Below are 22,336 nucleotides of genomic sequence, written 5' to 3'. Positions count from 1 at the left end.
AGCGCAATGTGCCTATTGGCGTTTACCGATCCTTTTTCCGGATTTTCAGCTCGGTCTTCCGGGGAAGAACTGCAGGAGGTTGGAGGTGAGGGGCGAGGAGTCAGCAGGGGGCGTGGCCTCAGATAAGCCAGGCGGGGCCTCGGCTGAGTGGGTGGGGCCCGGGGGCGGCGGTAGCGGAATAGAGCCTGGCGGGAGAGGGGCTGCTCCGAGGGGCGGGGCCGGCAGGCCCGGGCGGAGCGGGGAAGTAGCCGGGAGGGGTCGCGGGGCGCCGCGCTCAGCCTCCACCGCTGGGTGGGCAACAAGCGCGGGTCTGGCGGAGCGCGGCGGCTCTCGGAGATCGCGAGGCGACCGGGAGCGGCTGGGCCCCCGGCGGCGCGCCCCTCGGCTGGGCCGGGAGCCGCGCCAGTCGGTGCCCCCAGTCGAGCGCGGTCCGCCTCCCTCCCAGCGATCAGCCGTCCGGAGTGTGACCAGAGGGCATGCCGGATCCACCAGGGGCGCCGCCGCCTGCGCTCGCAGGCCGCGGGTGAAGAAGAAAGCACGGCCTCGCTCGGCCCGGAGCGAAGAGGTGACCCGGAGCGAAGAGGTGACCCGGAGCGAAGAGGGGTCCCGGAGCGAAGAGGCGGTCGGAAGCGAAGAGGTGGCCCTGAGTGAAGAGGTGGCCCGGAGCGAGGAAATGGCGGCAGCCGGGCTCAGTGTGACCGTCACCCACAGTGAGCGCGGGCTGCGAAAGTCCGACGGGGTCTCTGGGTTTGGCCACGTGCCCTCCCGAAGCGTGTGTCCTTGTGTTCGTCTGGCGTCCGGAAGCGTGGGATCTGGTTTGTGTCCGTGGGGCCGGCTTTTGTACGGATCTTTTGTTCAGCACACCTTTCCATGTGGCTGGTGTTTTGTCTCAGGCCATTTGTTAGATCCTCGATGTCCGTGCTTCACATCGTGGTCCTGGTTGTATGTGTTATTGTAGTCATTGTGGGTCTTTGTGCCTGGCTCTTTTTAGCCATGTTGTGTATGACTGCTGTGTGTCTGGACACCTACGTGTGTGCGAGAGTCTGAACTCTTGTCTGCTTTTTGAGTGAGCCTTGGGTTCAGGCGTACACTCTGGGCACCCTTTGGGTCTGCCTACTTTTGGAGTTGACACAGAACTAGACAAAGTTCTGTGTCGAGTTCTCCAGAGAGCTGAGTCCATGAGGTTTCCTCAGGACCAACTAGGGGAGACCCCAGGGCCTCAGAATCTGGTGACCAGGATTCTAGATAATTCAGGTTTAAGTGACCTTGGAATGTCTCCTTTCTAGGCAGCTGGTTTCTACCTCACATAGAAGCAGAGTTGGTAACACCTGTCCCACTCACTACATGTGGCTGTTGAGTAGGCTTAAGGCTTGGCATGATGCACCGGCACAGGCTACCTCCTTATTGTCCACATACCCAGAAAAGAATTAGCACCTCTGCTCCAAAAAGGAATTTCTGCTGTTTGAGTTTATTCATTCTTTTGTCTATTTACTGGGCACCAATCATGTATGTGCCCAGGTGTCCCCAGTGGGAGAGACCTGGAGGAAAAACATTTCCTTGCCCATTACAGCAAAGGAGACAAAAATAGTTCCTTGCCCAGTACAACACAGAGTAGAGGACAGTCAGGCCACAGGATGCAGATGGCTTGTGAAGAAAAGCACGGACTTTGAAATCAGATAGATCTGAGGTCAAGTTCTAATTCTAGAGTTGGGTCTCATTAGGCAGGTCTTAATTGGACTGAACTCATAGTTTGCTTATCTGTGAAATGGGGAATAATAGGTAGTACCTACTTCATGGGGTTGTTCTGAGAAATAAGATCATGCATGAAATGAGCCTAGTCAGCCCCTTATGCATGTTAAGTACTTAAAATGTTAGCTGATATCACTGATTTTGTTAGTTACTATAATAAAGGAAACAAAAATCCTTGATCAGGCCTTGAAGGCTGGGTAAATAAAGTGTCAGCCTATATTGGTTTGTGTGAAAGAGTTTTCTTCAACACTTTTCTCTCACCAGGCAATGAGAAGCACGATCTTCAAGTTATCCCGCAAGAGGGCTGTAGTGAACCAATTGTCCAAGACCTGGCCCAGGTTGTTGAAGAGGCCACAGGGGTCCCGCTGCCTTTTCAGAAACTCATATTTAAGGGTAGGTATTTCTCTTGCAGCTTTGAGCCCTCATTGCTAAAAGGCCTATTTAAAACTGCTTAACTTTAACTAATAGTAACTCTCAGTTTTCAAACTAGGACAATTCTTATTTGCTTGTTAATTCATTCATCACTTCAACAAATATGTATTGAGGACCTACTATGCACTGGACACTTGTAAACATTTGAACAGGTATTAGAGTTGAAGTCACATGAGGGTGGCAGAAATATTACCATTTTTGATGAAGCACATGGGCAGTCTTCCCTGGCCAAGTTAGATCCTCTTCCCACTGTGTGTTCAGATGGCACTCCCTACCACTTTTGCATAACTTGTATTGAAATTCCTATTAAATAATTGTCTTCATAGTCTCCGAACATCTGATTTCTCTAATACAGTAACAAACTCCACGAGGGCAGAGATATCGCTATGTGTCCAATGCTCGGCATAGTGCTGGCACAGAGAAGGTATTGAACAAACTTACCAGGGCCTGGATGTGGCAGGCCCAGTGGATGATGCTGATTTCTGCCAGGACACACCCACTCCCATCCCCATTCTCTGGTCTTCCCATTCCCATGGGAACCCATTATTTTGGTATCTGATGAGGCTAAATTTATCCCGTTTGGTGCCAGTCGTAAAAAATTTAGTGATGGGAAGCATTCATATTTGTACTTCATAGTACAGCTCCTTGTCTTTTCTTTTTAAAAACATTTCATTTTAGAATTATAAAGGCAATAGAAATCCATGTTTCAAAATAGAGGAAAGCACAAAAAAGAAAATGTCCTCCTGGATAAAACCCCTCATAACAATTCAGTATATTTCTGTCCAGCCTCTTTTTGTTTGTTTGTCCTGGTATCCCAAAGTGTGGGTTCTCATTTGTGGCTTTTTTTTTTAGTTGACAAAACTAGGATCATTTCTAGTGATCTTCTTATAACACTGGGTCATCAACATGTATTATGGCATTGAAGTTTCCTGAAAAAATGAGCTTTGATGCCTACAAAGTCTTCTGTTGTACTGATGTATAGTTAATGCGTCCCCTATTACTGAATTTTTGGCTCTTTCCAGTTTCTCACTATTATGAATAATAGTTATTGTATAACAGTTTTTGTGTAGGCACGTGTCCAGTTATGTGTTAGGGTAAATATCTAAAGTGAAGTTACTGGGTCAAGAAACCTTCTAAAAAGCGTATACCAATTCATCCTCTTCTCATTAGTGAGCGCACTACTTCCTATACCCTCGCTGAAATCTATTTTCACTGTTGTGCAATTGTTGCAACTTGACATCACTTTCTTCTTTGTTCAGGAAAATCTCTGAAGGAAATGGAGACGCCATTGTCAGCACTTGGAATACAAAATGGTTGCCGGGTCATGTTAATTGGGAAAAAGGTAAATTGCTTTTTCCACCAGAATACCTCAGAATCAAATGACGAAGGTCTTTTATGCATGTTTCTGTTTAGAAGGCCAAATTAGGGACCCAGGGTTGGCACTGGTGAAGTAGCGCTCTCTAAACAAATGTAGTCTCTTTTTGTTCCATGGAGTTACCAGTTCTCATACCCTCCAGCTCCTGTTGGTTAGGGCTTTCACTCTGGGAATTAGGAGTGGTTATGCTGCCTCAGTAATGTGGCTTTTGTGTTGGTGGTGGAATCAGTCTGGTTAAAATAGTGCCTGAGGCAGTCCCTACTCACTTGGAGGGGAATTTGCAAGAGAGTGTTTTGTTAAAATAAACCTGTAGATTTTAAAAATAAGTACTCTGCAAACTTCAGGAGCCTCTCTTCCTTTAACCATTGTTTTTACTAAAATCTCACACAAGGATAAACCCTCTTTGGCTGGAAAGAAAGGTTCAGACTAAAGAGGTGACGGAGAAAAAGAACCAGTTGGTGAGAAAAGTAGGCCCTGGGGTGATGAGAGAGGGCCATGGCCAGCCCTGCATTGTGACACAGTGGAATTGTTGGTCCTGTGAAGTTCCCTTACTTCGAAGGAGGTGGCTGATTCAGAGTGGAGAGAGGGCAGAGATTAGCAAAGTGGAGGCAAGGAAAGTCTAGTCCAGACTTGGAACTGCCAGGAGACTGGCACTCAGGATTTGGCCACAAAGAAGAATGTGAACAATTTGGGGTAGTGTAAAAGCAGGAAGCTGCTGGCTACCAATTAAGGTGAGAGAAGGGGAAATAATCTAGATTTCTTGCTCAAGGGTCAGGGAGAATGGTGATGGGCAATGAGCAGACCCCAAGGGTTGAGTTCGAAGAAGCTTTAGGACCCTCAGTTGGAGCTGTCCTGGAGTATGTGGAACCAAGTCCAATTCAAGTCTCTTCTACCTATTTTGGGCTGTGTAACCTTAAGTTACTTTACAGTAACCTCAATTTCATCATCTGAAACAGTACCTGCTTCATTGGATTGTGGTAAGGCTTAAACAATAATACAGGTAAAGTGCTTAGGATGGTACCTGGCATAGAGGGGATGCTCAGTAAAAGTATTCATCATCATCATCATATTGAATGAGAGAGCTCAGGAATTCCATTTAAAGAAAGGGTAGAATTCCACCTGTCTCACCGTTCTGGACTCCTCACAGGCATTCACTGTAATTTGTTAACACTCCAGGCTTCAGTCCAGAATCTGTTGGTAATCAGCTCGAGGCTGAGGTTGAATCTGGCACATGGATCGGCTTTGTTCTCTGAACCCAAGCCGTCAGGGCTCTCTTGCCAGAATGTGTACCTGATACCTTCTCTCTATCTAGTCTAGAGTCTTTGTAGATAGAAAACCTTCATGTATAACCCTCCAGCTTGCCTTCTAAGAAGCAACAGAGTTAAGATGATGTTTTCTAGGTCAGTGGTTTAACCCACTTGTGGTCAGATTTTTTTTTTCCTGACAGAAAAAAAAGTTATTGACTTCATTTTATTCTTAAACATTTTAGAACAGTCCAGAGGAAGAAGCTGAACTAAAGAAGTTGAAAGATTTGGAGAAGTCTGTGGAGAAGATAGCTGACCAACTGGAAGAGTTGAGAAAAGAGCTTACTGGAATCCAGCAGGTAACTCTCTCCGTGGACTTTGTCTTTCTGCCTTCTATGAGAACTCTCTGGAGATACGAATGTGTGGTTACGAGGGCGGACTTTGTTTTCAGACTCCCTGGGTTCAGACCCTGGCTCTACCCTTCCTGTTACTGTGGGCAAGTTTGCCTTTGTCTCAGGTTCCTCATCTGTAAAAAGGGAGTAATGATGGTACCTCCCTCTTAGGGCTGTTGAGGGGATTAAATTGCATAATTTGAGCCTGACATATACTAAGTGCTTTGTAAGTGTTGTCACCACTGTTATTTCCAAACCCCAGCCAGCATCCATTTGTGCTCCTAGGAGAACACCTGCTGTGCTAGGATCATGTATTGTCTAAAATAGAATAAGTAGCTTCTCTCAGTCTAGTCAGTTATAATGTATTTGGCAAGGCAAAGAACATCGTGTTGATTCATAGGAGGTCCAAGCTGAGCATGATCTTGGGGTGGGCGTGGGGGTCATCCTATTCAATTCCCTATAGTATTAGAGGTGGAGTACTGAAACCAAATAAGGATGAGGAACAGCCGCAAACCACATACTTATTTTTGATCCCTTCATTTTATAACATTTATGGATGTATGTTTGTGTTTTAATTATAAAAGTAATACATGCTGATTGTACATAGCTTTTAAGAAAACATATGGGCACTAATATGAAAAATAATAATTACCTGTAAGACCCCCAACTCAAAGGTAATCATTACTAAAAACTGGAATCTATTTTTTCATCTTTAAAAAATTGGTATAATGTTAGGTACGCTTTGTAAATTGTTCCTTCATTGGTTTAAAAAATTGAACATTTTCCCATGTCATTAAAAATGATCATACGTAAGCAATTCACTTTGCTGTATACCTGAAACTAACACAGTACTGTAAATCAACTATACCTAAATAAAGAAAAAAAGTTTTGACTGAAAAAAAATGGTCATACTTTTCAAAACTTGCATAGTATTTCATCATATGAATGGATCATGGTTTACCTAACCAATTCTCTATTATTCATCACCTAATGTTATTTTACCATTATGCATAATGCTTCCTTTTTTATTTAAACATCTTTATTGGAGTATAATTGCTTTACAGTGGTGTGTTAGTTTCTGCTTTATAACAAAGTGAATCAGCTATACATACACATATATCCCCATATCTCCTCCCTCCTCCGTCTCCCTCCCACCCTCCCTACCCCACCGCTCTAGGTGGTCACAAAGCACTGAGCTGATCTCCCTGTGCTTTGCGGCTGCTTCCCACTAGCTAGCTATTTTACGTTTGGTAGTATACATAAGTCCATGCCACTCTCCCACTTCGTCCCAGCTTACCCTTCCCCCTCCCTATGTCCTCAAGTCCATTCTCTACATCTGCATCTTTATTCCTGTCCTGCCCCTAGGTTCTTCACAACCATCTTTTTTTTTTTTTTTTAGATTCCATATATATATGTGTTAGCATATGGTATTTGTTTTTCTCTTTCTGACTTACTTCACTCTGTATGACAGACTCTAGGTCCATCCACCTCACTACAAATAACTCCATTTCGTTACTTTCTATGGCTGAGTAATATTCCATTGTATATATGTGCCATATCTTCTTTATCCATTCATCTGTCGATGGACACTTAGGTTGCTTCCATGTCCTGGCTATTGTAAATAGAGCTGCAATGAACATTGTGGTACATGACTCTTTTTGAATTATGGTTTTCTCAGAGTATATGCCCAGTAGTGGGATTGCTGGGTGTTTATGGTAGTTCTATTTTTAGTTTTTTAAGGAACCTCCATACTGTTCTCCATAGTGGCTGTATCAATTTACATTCCCACCAACAGTGCAAGGGGGTTCCCTTTTCTCCACACCCTCTCCAGCATTTATTGTTTGTAGATTTTTTGATGATGGCCATTCTGACTGGTGTGAGGTGATACCTCATTGTAGTTTTGATTTGCATTTCTCTAATGATTAGTGATGTTGAGCATCCTTTCATGTGTTTGCTGGCAATCTGTATATCTTCTTTGGAGAAATGTCTGTTTAGGTCTTCTGCCCATTTTTGGATTGGGTTGTTTGTTTTCTTGATATTGAGCTGCATGAGCTGCTTGTAAATTTTGGAGATTAATCCTTTGTCAGTTGCTTCATTTGCAAATATTTTCTCCCATTCTGAGGGTTGTCTTTTCGTCTTGTTTATGGTTTCCTTTGCTGTGCAAAAGCTTTTAAGTTTCATTAGGTCCCATTTGTTTATTTTTGTTTTTATTTCCATTTCTCTAGGAGGTGGGTCAAAAAGGATCTTGCTGTGATTTATGTCATGGAGTGTTCTTCCTATGTTTTCCTCTAAGAGTTTGATAGTGTCTGGCCTTACATTTAGGTCTTTAATCCATTTTGAGTTTATTTTTGTGTATGGTGTTAGGGAGTGTTCTAATTTCATTCTTTTACATGTAGCTGTTCAGTTTTCCCAGCACCACTTATTGAAGAGACTGTCTTTTCTCCATTGTATATTCTTGCCTCCTTTATCAAAGATAAGGTAACCATATGTGCATGGGTTTATCTCTGGGCTTTCTATCCTGTTCCATTGACCTGTATTTCTGTTTTTGTGCCAGTACCATACTGTCTTGATTACTGTAGTTTTGTAGTATAGTCTGAAGTCTGGGAGCCTGATTCCTCCAGCTCCATTTTTCTTTCTCAAGATTGCTTTGGCTATTCGGGGTCTTTTGTGTTTCCATACAAATCGTGAAATTTTTTGTTGTAGTTAGTGAAAAATGACATTGGTAGTTTGATAGGGATTGCACTGAATCTGTAGATTGCTTTGGGTAGTATAGTCATTTTCACAATGTTGATTCTTCCAATCCAAGAACATGGTATATCTCTCCATCTGTTTGTATCATCTCTAATTTATTTCATCAGTGCCTTATAGTTTTTTGCATACAGGTCTTTTGTCTCCTTAGGTAGGTTTATTCTTAGGTATTTTATTCTTTTTGTTGCAATGTTTCCTTAATTTCTCTTTCAGATTTTTCATCATTAGTGTATAGGAATGCAAGAGATTTCTGTGCATTAATTTTGTATCCTGCTACTTTACCAAATTCGTTGATTAGCTCTAGTAGTTTTCTGGTAGCATCTTTAGGATTCTCTATGTACGGTATCATGTCATCTGCAAACAGTGACAGCTTTACTTCTTTTCTGATTTGGATTCCTTTTATTTCTTTTTCTTCTCTGATTGCTGTGGCTAAAACTTCCAAAACTATGTTGAATAATAGTGATGAGAGTGGACACCTTGTCTTGTTCCTGATCTTAGAGGAAATGGTTTCAGTTTTTCACCATTGAGAATGATGTTGGCTGTGGATTTGTCATATATGGCCTTTATTATGTTGAGGTAGGTTCCCTCTGTGCCCACTTTCTGGAGAGTTTTTATCGTAAGTTGGTGTTGAATTTTGTCAAAAGCTTTTTCTGCATCTATTGAGATGATCATATGGTTTTTATCCTTCAACTTGTTAATATGGTGCATCACATTGATTGATTTCCGTATATTGAAGAATCCTTGCATCCCTGGGATAAACCCCACTTGGTCATGGTGTATGATCCTTTTAATGTGCTGTTGGATACTGTTTGCTAGTATTTTGTTGAGGATTTTTGCATCCATGTTCATCAGTGATATTGGCCTGTAGTTTTCTTTTTTTGTGTGACATCTTTGTCTGGTTTTGGTATCACGGTGATGATGGCCTTATAGAATGGGTTTGAGAATGTTCCTCCCTCTGCTATATTTTGGAAGAGTTTGAGAAGGCTAGGTGTTAGCTCTTCTCTAAATGTTTGATAGAATTCCCCTGTGAAGCCATCTGGTCCTGGGCTTTTGTTTGCTGGAAGATTTTTAATCACAGTCTCAGTTTCAGTGCTTGTGAATGGTCAGTTATATTTTCTGTTTCTTCCTGGTTCAGTCTCAGAAGGCTGTGCTTTTCTAAGAATTTGTCCATTTCTTCCAGGTTGTCCATTTTATTGGCATAGAGTTGCTTGTAGTAATCTCTGATGATCCTCTGTATTTCTGCAGTGTCAGTCGTTACTTCTCCGTTTTCATTCTAATTCTATTGGTTTGAGTCTTCTCCCTTTTGTTCTTGTTGAGTCCGGCTAACGGTTTATCAATTTTGTTTATCTTCTCAAAGAACCAGCTTTTAGTTTTATTGATCTTTGCTATCATTTCCTTCATTTCTTTTTCATTTATTTCTGATCTGATCTTTATGATTTCTTTCCTTCTGCTAACTTTGGGAGTTTTTTTTGTTCTTCTTTCTCTAATTGCTTTAGGTGTGAGGTTAGGTTGTTTATTTGAGATGTTTCTTGTTTCTTGAGGTAGGATTGTATTCCTGTAAACTTCCCTCTTAGAACTGCTTTTGCTGCATTCCATAGGTTTTGGGTCATCGTGTTTTCATTGTCATTTGTTTTTAGGTATTTTTTAATTTCCTCTTTGATTTCTTCAGTGATCTCTTGGTTGTTAAGTAGTGTATTGTTTAGCCTCCATGTGTTTGTATTTTTTACAGATTTTTTTTCCTGTAATTGATATCTAGTCTCATAGCGTTGTGGTTGGAAAAGACACTTGATACGATTTCAATTTTCTTAAATTTACCAAGGCTTGATTTGTGACCCAAGGTGTGATCTATCCTGGAGAATGTTCTATGAGCACTTGAGAAGAAAGTGTATTCTGTTGTTGTTGGATGGAATGTCCTATAAATATCAATTAAGTCCATCTTATTTAATGTATCATTTAAAGCTTGTGTTTCCTTATTGGTTTTCTGTTTGGATGATCTGTCCATTTGTGTCAGTGTGGTGTTAAAGTCCCCTATTATGGTTGTGTTACTGTCGATTTCCCCTTTTATGGCTGTTAGCATTTGCCTTATGTATTGAGGTGCTCCTATGTTGGGTGCATAAATATTTACGATTGTTATATCTTCTTCTTGGATTGATCCCTTGATCATTATGTAGTGTCCTTCTTTGTCTCTTATAATAGTCTTTATTTTAAAGTCTGTTTTATCTGATATGAGAATTGCTACTCCAGCTTTCTTCTGATTTTCATTTGCATGGAATGTCTTTTTCCATCCCCTCACTTTCAGTCTGTATGTGTCCCTAGGTCTGAAGTGGTCTCTTGTAGACAGCATATACACAGGTCTTGTTTTTGTATCCATTCAGCCAGTCTATGTCTTTTGGTTGGAGCATTTAATCCATTTACATTTAAGGTAATTATCGATATGTATGTTCCTATGACCATTTTCTTAATTGTTTTGGGTTTGTTATTGTAGGTCTTTTCCCTCTCTTGCCTAGAGAAGTTCCTTTAGCATTTGTTGTAAACGTGGTTTGGTGGTGCTGAATTCTCTTAGCTTTTGCTTGTCTGTAAAGGTTTTAATTTCTCCGTCAAATCTGAATGAGATCCTTGCTGGGTAGAGTAATCTTGGTTGTAGGTTCTTCCCTTTCATCACTTTAAATATGTCCTGCCACTCCCTTCTGACTTGCAGAGTTTCTGCTGAAAGATCAGCTGTTAACCTTATGGGGATTCCCTTGTATGTTATTTGTTGTTTTTCCCTGCTTTTACTATTTTTTCTTTGTGTTTAATTTTTGATAGTTTGATTAATGTGTGTCTTGGCATGTTTCTCCTTGGCTTTATCCTGTATGGGAGTCTCTGCGCTTCCTGGACTTGACTATTTCCATTCCCATATTAGGGAAGTTTTCAACTATAATCTCTTCAAATGTTTTTTCAGTCCCTTTCTTTTTCTCTTCTTCATCTGGGACCCCTATAATTCGAATGTTGGTGCGTTTAATATTGTCCCAGAGGTCTCTAAGTCTCTCCTCAATTCTTTCATTCTTTTTTCTTTATTCTGCTCTGAGGTAGTTATTTCCACTATTTTATCTTCCAGGTCACTTATCCGTTCTTCTGCCTCAATTATTCTGCTATTGATTCCTTCTAGAGAATTTTAAATTTCATTTATTGTGTTGTTCATCACTGTTTGTTTGCTGTTTAGTTCTTCTAGGTCCTTGTTAAATGTTTCTTGTATTTTCTCCATTCTATTTCCAAGATTTTGGATCATCTTTACTATCATTTCTCTGAATTCTTTCTCAGGTAGACTGCCTATTTCCTCTTCATTTGTTTGGTCTGATGGGTTTTTACCTTGCTCCTTCATCTGCTTTGTGTTTCTTTGTGTTCTCATTTTGCTTAACTTACTGTGTTTGGGGTCTCCTTTTCGCAGGCTGCAGGTTCATAGTTCCCACTGTTTTTGGTGTCTGCCCCCAGTGGCTAAGGTTGGTTCAGTGGGTTGTGTAGGCTTCCTGGTGGAGGGGACTAGTGCCTGTGTTCTGGTGGGTGAGGCTGGATCTTGTCTTTCTGGTGGGCAAGACTGTGTCCAGTGGTCTGTTTTGGGGTGTCTGTGACCTTATTATGATTTTAGGCAGCCTCTCTGCTAATGGGTGGGGTTGTGTTCCTGTCTTGCTAGTTGTTTGGCACTGGGTGTTCAGCACTGTAACTTGCTGGTCGTTGAGTGGAGTTGGGTCTTAGCGTTGAGATGGAGATCTCTGGGAGAGCTTTTGCCATTTGATATTACATGGAGCCGGGAGGTCTCTGGTGCACCAGTGTCCTGAACTTGGCTCTCCCACCTCCGAGGCACAGGCCTGACACCCGGCCGGAGTACCAAGACCCTGTCAGTCACACGGCTCAGAAGAAAAGGGAGAAAAAAAGAAAAAAAGAGAGAAAGAAAATAAAATAAAGTTATTAAAATAAGAAGTAATTATTAAAAGTAAAAAATTTAAAAGTAGTAAAAAAAAAAAGAGAGAGAGAGAGAGAAAGAAAGAAGGAAAGAAAGAATGAAAGAAGGAAAGAAAGAAGAGAGCAACCAAACCAAAAAACAAATCCACCAGTGATAACAAGCGCTAAAAACTATACTAAAAAATAAAAAAAAACGGACAGACAGAACCCTAGGACAAATGGTAAAAGCAAAGCTATACAGACAAAATCACACAAAGAAGCATACACACACAAACTCACAAAAAGAGAAAAAGGGAAAATATATATGTATCTATATATTAAAAAAAAAAAAAAGGAGCAAGAGAGCAACCAAATCAATAAACAAATCTACCAATGATAATAAACTCTAAATACTAAACTAAGATAAACATAAAACCAGGAACAAATTAGATGCAGAAAGCAAACCCCAAGTCTACAGTTGCTCCCAAAGTCCACCTCCTCAATTTGGGATGATTCGTTGTCTATTCAGGTATTCCACAGATGCAGGGTACATCAGGTTGATTGTGGAGATTTAATCCGCTGTTCCTGAGGCTGCTGGGAGAAATTTCCCTTTCTCTTCTTTGTTCACTCAGCCCCTGGTGTTCAGCTTTGGATTTGGCCCCGCCTCTGCTTGTAGGTCGCCTGAGGGCGTCTGTTCTTCGCTCAGACAGGACGGGGTTAAAGGAGCAGCTGCTTCTGCTTTGGGGCTCTGGCTTACTCAGGCTGGGGGGAGGGAGGGGTACGGATGTGGGGCAAGCCTGCGGGCGGCAGAGGCCTGCGTGACGTTGCAAACAGCCTGAGGCGTGCTGTGCGTTCTCCCGGGGAAGTTGTCCCTGGATCACGGGACCCTGGCAGTGGCGGGCTGCACAGGCTCCCGGGAGGGGAGGTGTGGAGAGTGCCCTGTGCTCGCACACAGGCTTCTTGGTGGCGGCAGCAGCAGCCTTAGCGTCTCATGCCCATCTCTGGTGTCCACTCTGAGAGCCGCAGCTCACGCCCATCTCTGGAGCTTGCTTAGGTGGTGCTCTGAATCGCCTCTCCTCGCGCCCCCTGAAACAATGGTCTCTTGCCTCTTAGGCATGTCCAGACTTTTTCCCGGACTCCCTCCCAGCAGCTGTGGCGCACTAGCCCCCTTCAGGCTGTGTTCACGCCACCAACCCCAGTCCTCTCCCTGGGATCTGACCTCCGAAGCCCGAGCCTCAGCTCCCAGCCCCCGCCCGCCCTGGCGGGTGAGCAGACAAGCCTCTCGGGCTGGTGAGTGCTGGTCGGCACCGATCCTCTGTGCGGGAATCTCTCCGCTTTGCCCTCCGCACCCCTGTGGCTGCGCTCTCCTCTGTGGCTCCAAAGCTTCCCCTCCCCACCATCCCCCGTCTCCACCAGTGAAGGGCTTCCTAGTGTGTGGAAACCTTTCCTCCTTCACAGCTCCCTCCCACTGGTGCAGGTCCCGTCCCTATTCTTTTGTCTCTGTTTTTTCTTTTTTCTTTTGCCCTACCCAGGTACGTGGGGAGTTTCTTGCCTTTTGGGAAGTCTGAGGTCTTCTGCCAGCGTTCAGTAGGTGTTCTGTAGGAGTTGTTCCACATGTAGATGTATTTCTGATGTATTTGTGATCTCCACGTCTTACTCCTCTGCCATCTTGAAGCCATAATGCTTCTTTGAATGTCCTCAGACATAAATCTTTTTTGACCGTTTCCGATTTTTTTGGTAGAATAAATTCTTTGAGTTGGAATTGCCGGCTAATATATACTACATGTTGTCAAATCTGCATCTGTAGCCTTTGGCTTTGATCCTCAGAGATCCCTGCTGTCCACCTGTTGTCACCAGCTAACTGGTCATTAGGCCAAGCATTGTGAATAAACAGAGAGACAATTTAATAAAAATAATGTAGGTGCTGCCATTTGTTAGCGTACATACATCTGTGTCAGGAATTCTATTAAAGGTCTACATATATTTCTCTTTATCCTCATGGTAACCCTCTGGGGTGTGGGTATCATGATCTCCATTTTAAAAATGAGAACACCGAGGCACAGATAGGTTAAGGAACTTGCTCAAGGTCACAAGCCAGTACAGTGCAGTCAGAATTGAAGCCCAGGCCTATCAGACTGTAAACCCTGTGCTCTTAATGTCTGCTTCTCGTGTGCGGGTAGTCACTGGTGACTGGGGGCTTCGCCAGAGCCAGGCCTCCGCAGGCATTTGTGACCCCAGTGGACCATGTAAGATAGACCGTGTAATGGCCTACAGCCTACTACAGCGCTTGGGGTGGCCCATGGCCGGCTTTTCTGTTTTTCCCAAGAGGTGAAGTTGCGGGCCTGAGGTCTGGCCCAGTCTGTTGGGGAATGTGGACTCAGGGTGTGGCTGCTTCATCAGTGCCTTGGCTTGGAGTTTTCCGTCAGCCTCAAGGAACCCTTGCAATAATGCATCATTCCTCCACAGGGTTTTCTGGCCAAGGATTTGCAAGCTGAAGCTCTCTGCAAGCTCAACAGGAGAGTAAAAGCCATAATCGAGCAGTTTATGAAGATCTTGGAAGAGATTGACACACTAGTAAGTAAATATTCAGCTGAGAAGAACTAGTTTCCTTTGATTATTTTTCAGTCAGTTTCACTCTTTCAGTATCGCACTCACTGCCTGAGGGTATTGAGCACCTATTGTGTACCAGACACTGCTAGGTCTTTGGTGAGTACACGGAAAGGTAAGATGGTTCCTGATTTCTCCTGTCCCACCAACATAGGGCTTTTGTCATATTATTTATGTATGTATGTATGTATTTATTTATTTTGGCCACGGCATGCGGGATCTTAGTTTCCCGATCAGGGATTGAACCCATGCCCCCTGCATTGGGAGTGCAGAGTCTTAACCACTGGACTGCCAGGGAAGTCCCTGTCATTTTTATTTATGTATGCCAGTAGCATCTAATCCTCAGGAAGCTGGGACCCAAGTGGTCCATGATCTCATGATTAGAGAAACACAGGGCTTAACTTTCCTAACACACATGTGTCTGACATTTCACTGAGCTCATTACCTGTACAGAATTCAGTCAGACCCAGCTCCTGTGAGGCTGTTGGGAATCGTCAATGCCACGCTTCCTCTTAGAGATGACACAGTAATGATATCTCTAGCCTAAACTACTCTGCCTGGGATTCTTAGGGGGAGGTGGTAAAGAAGAAGCAGAAAAGCACTGTGCTTCTCCTGCCACACTGAGCTCATGGTCCAGCCAGGACACAGTATCCATGCACAGGAAACAGTGAACGGACAAAGTCCATGTTATAGATCTATGGCCCCGACACCAAGAACAAAGGGAGCTTCTATAGGGGTGAGAGCCATGGGGAGGGCCATGTAGGGTACAGATCCAGGGAAGTGATTCTTGAAAATGCATGTCATTCACATTAGTGACCTGTGGCCTGTTCGGTATACTGTAGGTATTTCTGACGTGTTCTTATGTCATTTTCACTGAGGATTATTTATACGTCAATTTATTCTTCCGTAGGTTCTGCCAGAAAATTTCAAAGACAGTCGAATGAAAAGGAAGGGTTTGGTGAAAAAGATTCAGGTGAGTTGTGTGGTAGGGCATCACAAAGTGTAATGTGTTGGTGCATGTATCTGTTCAAAGTAGGGTAGAGTACAAGTGTGGTGTGGCCTCTCTTTGGTTCTTATATCTCAGCATGAGCCCAGAACCTAAGAGAAGAGCTCCTTTCATGTCCCTGTAATTAAATTTGGATTTAAACTAATTGGGAAGGAAGATGGCCGGAGAGCAGATAGGACTGACATGTTATACTGATCCGATGGACAGGACCCCCTGAAATCGTGCACTTGCAGTGGCCTGGCTTCCTGTCCTCAGCACCCTTTGGGGGTTGTTGGCATAGAGCACTGTCAGAAGCCCTGGTCCTGTGCTTCCTCTACCTCCCCCTCCTTCCTCTGGAGCCCAGGCCATCTCCATCGCTGCACACCTGTTTCAGCCTGAGTCAGTCGCCCAGGGGTTCCCCAGAGTGGCTGGGCAAAGAGCCTCTTGCGGGTGGGGCTGGCAGGGGTGCCTGGCCCCGAGTGGGCCCTTACTGCTCTGCATTTACCTTGTAGGCGTTCCTAGCTGCCTGTGATACAGTGGAGCAGAGCATCTGCCAGGAGACGGAGCGACTGCAGTCCACAAACTTGGCCCTGGCTGACTGAGGTGAGGCAGAGAAGGCTGTGCTGCCTTGAAGAACAGCTTCACCAGCTCTGAACTCTCCGGAACAGAAGTTACGTGCTTTTCCCGGGGCTGCTGGGAACAACTGGCTGATTGCCAGTTTTCCTTCTCTTATACCTGCTCTCAGTGAACGAGTATTGTCTGTGCAATCTTAGCGCTCCTGTTGGTTTCTCGTTCCGTCTGTGTATATCTGTGCTGTCCAGCAGCCCACCTTGTCTGGAGAGGGCCTCCTCTGCCCAAGTCTTCCCAGCTTTTTTGACCTTTGGATGCTTTCTTTGGGCTGGTGAGAGCTCTCATTTGTCCTGGGGTAGTTCTGGGATTATCAGCTATCCTGTCTTCAGATACATGAGGCCTTTTTGCCCTTATGATCCCATAGTCCCATCTGTGTAAACCAGAATCACCAGGAGGCTACATCTGGTCAGGAATGTTAGGAATGGCTCAGAACAGGTGTTTGGCACACAGGTAGTCCAAGTATCTCTCATTGTGACCTAATTCTGGAACAGCTGGCTGGGTTGTGGGTTCATAGACCCTGTCTTCACCCCCCAGTGACCCTGACCAGTCACAGGCCGTGAGGTCTCAGGGGGCCATTCCTGGAGTGGGGCCTGTGGTTGATCCTTGGACTTCCTTGTCCCCAGGCAAATCTCTAGGAGGTTACAACCCAGAGTTGACTAAGTCTCTGCTCGAAACCGGGTCACAACCATGGCTTAGGAGGGGCAGAGAGGAGAGGCAGAGTGAATAATAAAGCAGGCAGGTAGTGAGGGCCACTTCTCAGGAGTTCCTTCAAAGACATTTCTGTTAACCGTACCCTTCTGAGATCTACATGTCCTTCGAGTTCCTTCGAGGCTGTTTTTGTCTGTTTTGTGGCCTTTTTCCCCTTCATTGTTATTTAAAAAATAAAACACTTTATATATACGTCAGCAAGCAGAAGAGTGTTTAGACTTTTTTTTCCTTTTGGTAGATGAAGTATGGGAAGCAAAAGCCTTCTGAGGTTCTAGTCTAGTTTTGTTATAAAGTTGAGAGTGGCCCTGGGTGCTGGAACGCTTAAACAGGTCAGCTGCCGTCACCCCATTTTTTTCACACAGTGCCCAGGAGACAGGCTTCCAACAGGCCACTCTGAGGCCAACCTTCTTTGGCAGAGAGGGAGTCTGTGAAGTCCCAGGCATTTAGGGCTGCGTGGGTGGGACTAGGACAAGGTGGTGGTTAGGGGTGGACAAGTGGACAAGGCTCAGGGCCCGGCCCGCCCACCCCCAGCTTTCATCAGAGCAGTCCAGGATTTGTCTGTTTCTAGTAGTAGCTGTGTGGCCTTGGGCCACGGTGCGTTCCTGTGTGCCAGATACCACTCTAAGTTCTTGAGGTGTAGTGGTCATTTAATCCTCACACAATCTAGGAGGTAGACAGGTACTATCCCTGTTTTATAGATGAGCTCAGGTAATTTGCTCAAGATCACGAAGTGACAAAGCCAGGACACAAACTGGGCAGCTTGAGTCCGAGCCCAAGTCCTTAATCTCTACCGGTTTGCCTCCCAACTGACATGGGGTTGCTTACACCCTCTCATTTTCTCTTTTCCTTCTATTTATCTCCCATGTTGGCCTCTGCACTTCCCCTCTGGCCCTCTCCAGTTCATTCTCCACAGAGCAGCTGAGTGATCATGAAGTACACACCTTACCATGTAGGTCCCCTGCTTAAAAACCTCAGTGGCCCCCATTTCTCTTGGGATAAAGGCCAAGGTCCTTACCCTGCTCCCTTCTCATCTTGGGCCACTCTCCTGTTTGTTCTCTGCTGTCAGCCACTCTGGTCTAGTTCAGGCCCTCAGGTGCTCTGTGCCCTCTCCCGACCTTGGGTCTTTGCACACGCTATTCCTCTGCTTGGACAGTTCCATGCCATCCTTCCCTTACCCCTACCCCTGTCCTAGGTGACTCCTGTTCATCCTTCAGAAAGTAAATGTCTCTTCATGGAGAAACCTCACCTACTACCGTCTGAGAACATCAAGCCCCCAGGTGATATCCTCTCACAGTTTGTCATGACTTTTTATGATAAACAGCATTTATCATGGTCTATGATGATTTATTTGTGGGATTATTTGATTAATATTTGCCTTTATGCTAGACTGTGAGTTCCTTGGGTTAAGGAGCTTCTTTGTCTTGTTAACAGTGTATTTCAAGCACATTGTCTGGTTTATATTAGATGCTCAATAAATATTTGGAGAATGAATGAATGTTGACCGCACACATTAATAGTGAAATTTCCACTGCTGCACTCACCCACTGAAGCTCCGTCAGCACTGGGATTTACAGCATCCGCTAGCCATTGTTTTATTTAAGGGTGGGCTGCCCAGCAGATGTGCAGGGTAGTAACACGGCCCACTCACATAGATCTTCACATCTACAGGGCATCTCTGCCTATGAACAGGGAAAGAGTACACCTCAGTTGTCCACTTCCCCATAACATGATCAGTCCTGCCGCAGGGGAACAAATGGGACTCTGTGATCCCACAAACATCCTTCAGCCTCACAGAGTGGGAAGAATTCTCCCACACATTTTCTGTTCAGTCAGTTATTTCTGCTTATCCTTCAAGGCACAGCTTAAAGTTTATCCCCTCTGAGAAGCCCTTCGTCATCTGGTAGTCAGGACTCTTAGTTGAAAACACCACAAACCTATTCCAGAGAGATTGTTGAAACAGAAAATTTGTTGGTAGGATGTTATCTCATGTAACTTTGGGAAGTTCAAGGGCAGTTGGGCTTCAGGAACACAAATGCTGCCTGAAATTTCTCTCTGTATCTCATTGCATGTCACTACCAGAGAGGAACTGCCTCTGTTTCCTTCTTTCTTTCTTTCTTTTTTTTTTAACATCTTTATTGGAGTATAATTGCTTTACAATGGTGTGTGTTTCCTTATTTCTGATTTGAAAAATCTGGAGAATAATCTTCTGGCCAATCAGCAGTGGCCATGGCAGCAGGGTCACATGCCATAGACAGGCCTTTGGGGCCCACACTTACATTTCAGGGTGGTTCCCAGAGACAGGGCCACGGTTTCCACATCTGTAAAGTGGGGAATTAGGTCTTTCTTTCTGTGTGGTGTTCTGGCACATTGCTCAGGCTTAACCTTTGTGATTCCTCATCGTGTGAGTGGAAGCCTGGGAGGGGAGGGTCACTGAGGAGAAGCTTGGCTGAGCTCTGCCACTTGGGTCTAAGAGGGGCTTCCCACTTAGGGCAGAGACTTAGATGTCACCAATATCCACTCTTCCTACACTAAGTGAACTACTAATTTGCAGCTTAGCACGTGGCCAACCAGATAAAATAATATTTCCCAGTCTTTTTGCACTAGCATGGCCAAGAGACTACATTTTAGCCAATGGGTTGTGTGTGCATCTTAGGGAAGCATCGTCAGATGCAGTAGAGTACCCTTTCCCCCTCTCTGTGGGCTGAGTATAGACATGATGGTTTGAATTGGAGTGGCTGTTTGGACATTGGGGTGGAAACTGATAAGGATAGCAGAGTATAATATAAAAGGAGCATGAAGTTAGCGTACCACGTAGGTCTGTGTGTGAGAGAAATTAACTTCTATCCGTTTAAGCCACGGTTATTTTGGCTTTTTGGTCTCTCACAGCCAGACTTAATCCTATACCAACCCTATGCAGGTGGGAAACAAGTTTCTATTGTCAATAGCCATAGAAGGGCCTTACAGGTGACCTCTCAGTCCCTGCTACCTGCAGACCTGTCAGCAACAATTCCTGCCCAGGTTCCCATTTCAGTGGTCCAGGGAGTGCTGGTTCCTGTTCTCCCTGCCCCCACTTTCCTCCCAGTGTGTGTCTTCCCGCCGAGCATTTCCTGCTCCAGCTGCCTGCCCTGGAGCAGGAATCTGAGTCTGTGTGACCCTGCTGCCGCCTGCCAGGCCTCTCTCCACTCTCTTCTGCCCACCACCTCCGCCACTACCAAAAGGCTCCTCCTGCAAGCCTTGGCCAAGAGCGGGTATCTGACATATACCACAGGCTGGGATCTCTGTCTATGGTGGGATTTCCGAATGCTACGTGTCCCTGTGGGCCATTGTGTGAGTGCCTGTGAGCTGTGTGTGTCCAGTGTCAACATATTGAACAACCAGTCAGAATGGATGTTGACCAAAAGAGCAGAGCAGGGTCTGGACGTGATCCTGCTATGGTGGCCAGGGTGCAGGGGGACACTCAAGGGTTTGGGGCAGCACCTGTTGTCAACAATTACAGACCTAGTTCAGTATTGTAATAAGCAGTCAGATGTATGATGAATACCACCTGAATATCAGCCATGATGGTGTCGACATGTTGGGGGGGGTGGTCTGTGTGTGTGTGTGTGAGAGTGAGATTTGGGGTGCTGGTACAGCCCAGGGAGAAAACTGTGAGGGGTGTGGGACCCTCCCAAAGGCTGTTCGAGGCTGGGCCTTGCAGTGGCAGAGGGTACAGATTTCACTTAGGTTCTTGACCTCAGTGATAGGCCAGGCTGGGGCACACAGGAGCACTGGATAGAGCCCTGGGGACAGGGACTGACTCTCAGAGTCCTGACCGCCTCGTGAAGGCAGAAGATGCCTGGGACCTCTAGGGGAACATGTGACAGGGTTGAGGAGCACCAGAGTGATGGAGAGGACATCAGATTCAGAGTAGGGAGGACGGCAAAATTCCCCCCCATGCCAACCGCCTCCCCAGGATCCCCAAAGACACTGACCTGCTTGGCCGGGTTGTGCTGAATCTTTTATTTCATGTCACATCCTCTCCATGCCCACCACGATTCTCCCTGAAGCTTCATGGCTCAAGGGGCTCCTGTGGGGTTAGCATCTGCCATCGTTCACGATCTGGATGTCCTGTCTTTTTTCTAGGATCACAGCAGACAAGGATGAGGCCACCTCCTCAGGAACCGTAATGTACCCTTCAGGAACCCTGGCCCAGTCCAGACCCCCTGCTGAGCTCTGCCCACCCACCCAGTGTACAGTGCGGGGGAGGTCCCAGGGCTCCCTGGGCATATCCTTCTACAGCTTTTCCCTCTGTACACCCTCCCCCCGGGCGGTTTCAGCTTCCTGGGCTTTCAACCACCTCTGCATGCTCTTGGCCACAAATCTGTCTCTGGCCTGGACCTCTGTCTTAGACTCCAGGCCTGTTCACGTGATTGTCCGTTGTACATCGCTGCTGGGATGTCCCAGAGGCTCCACTCTCCAGGAACATCATCGCCCCACAAACCTGCCACACACACCCTGCCCCCCGCCACATGGCACCACCAGCCACCCAAGCCTACAAGTTAGAAACCAGCATGTTGCTCTTGCTTCCTTCCTGCCTGTCAACCCCTCACACCCAATCTCACAGCTTGTCGATTCTACGCCCAATGTAACCCTAAGTCTTTAATTATCATGATCGTTTTCCAAGTTAGGACAGTGTCCATCTGTCTAGAGTATTGCAGCTTCCAAAGACTTTCTTCTCTTCTGTGTTCTCACTTAGATCTGGCCGGCTCAAGGTCTTATGAATGAAGAAATGAGACCAAATAGGAGATCCGATGTACCAAGGTCATGTTCTGGCCCTGCTCGCTCTAGACTCATTTCTTGCCTCTCCCCCATTCTCCTTTAAATGAGAATGTGCTCCAGCATACCCACCTTCTTATATTTCCTCAAATATAAACTTTCTTTCCTTTCTAGATCTTTCCAAACTCATTTCTCTACTTGGAATTACCTTCCCTTGTTTCTTCTTTTTCCTACCTAATTTCTACTTATCCCTCAGGGCTGAGCTGAGGTGTCACCTCCCCTGGGAAGTCTTCCCTGCCTTGTCCTTGCCTGGTACCCACAGTACCCTGTGCGCCCCCATCTGGGCCTTTAGCATTCTGTGCTGCCGTTGGCTGACCTTTAGCTTGGCTTCCCCGTTAGACTGACTGTTTGCCCCAGGAGCCGGTAATGCTGTCTAGCTTATTATGCCCTGTTGTATCCCCAGTGCCCAGCACACAGTAAGTGTTCAATAAATAATTGTTGGCTGGAGGAATAAATGAACAAATAAGGTCACCTAGTCAGTCAGGGGCAGAACAAGGAAAGGAGCCCAGAGTTTCTACCCTTATCCCAAACCCCCCACCAGTGGGCTTTCTGCTTGGAACCATGTGCCTTCTTTTGATTTATACTTGCACTCACTCTGTTATGGGCAAATGTTGGAGGACTCTTCCCAGGCCAAGTGTGAGTGAAGGAAGAAGCAGGTCAAGTCCTGCTCCTTTCAGACTCATATGCACCACAGGCGGGGCCCACCCAAGCCAACCCAGGGGAAGGTGGGGGG

At 45.3% G+C, this 22,336-nt stretch overlaps 1 protein-coding gene across 3 annotated transcripts; it reads left to right on the top strand.

The window, feature by feature from the left end:
• Nucleotides 1-537: 537 nt before the first annotated feature.
• Nucleotides 538-22,010, top strand: BAG1 (BAG cochaperone 1). Of its 3 annotated transcripts, none has more exons than XM_068551928.1 (8): nt 538-710; nt 2,014-2,142; nt 3,441-3,523; nt 5,046-5,159; nt 14,325-14,432; nt 15,376-15,438; nt 15,963-16,053; nt 20,911-22,010. In XM_068551928.1, the coding sequence occupies exons 1-7, from the start codon at nt 674-676 to the stop codon at nt 16,050-16,052; spliced, it is 624 nt and encodes a 207-aa protein (XP_068408029.1). In that variant the 5' UTR covers nt 538-673; the 3' UTR covers nt 16,053; nt 20,911-22,010. The 3 variants fall into 3 exon arrangements, with proteins under 3 accessions (XP_068408029.1, XP_068408028.1, XP_068408027.1); XM_068551927.1 differs by lacking the exon at nt 20,911-22,010 and adding an exon at nt 17,981-18,279; XM_068551926.1 differs by lacking the exon at nt 20,911-22,010 and having other exon boundaries at nt 15,963-18,279.
• Nucleotides 22,011-22,336: the final 326 nt, after the last annotated feature.

This window comes from Eschrichtius robustus, chromosome 10 (genome assembly GCF_028021215.1).
Source record: "Eschrichtius robustus isolate mEscRob2 chromosome 10, mEscRob2.pri, whole genome shotgun sequence".
In the NCBI taxonomy this organism is placed as follows: Eukaryota; Metazoa; Chordata; class Mammalia; order Artiodactyla; family Eschrichtiidae; genus Eschrichtius; species Eschrichtius robustus.
The sequence above is the reverse complement of the archived record's forward strand: the minus strand, read 5'-3'. Positions and strand labels throughout refer to the sequence as shown.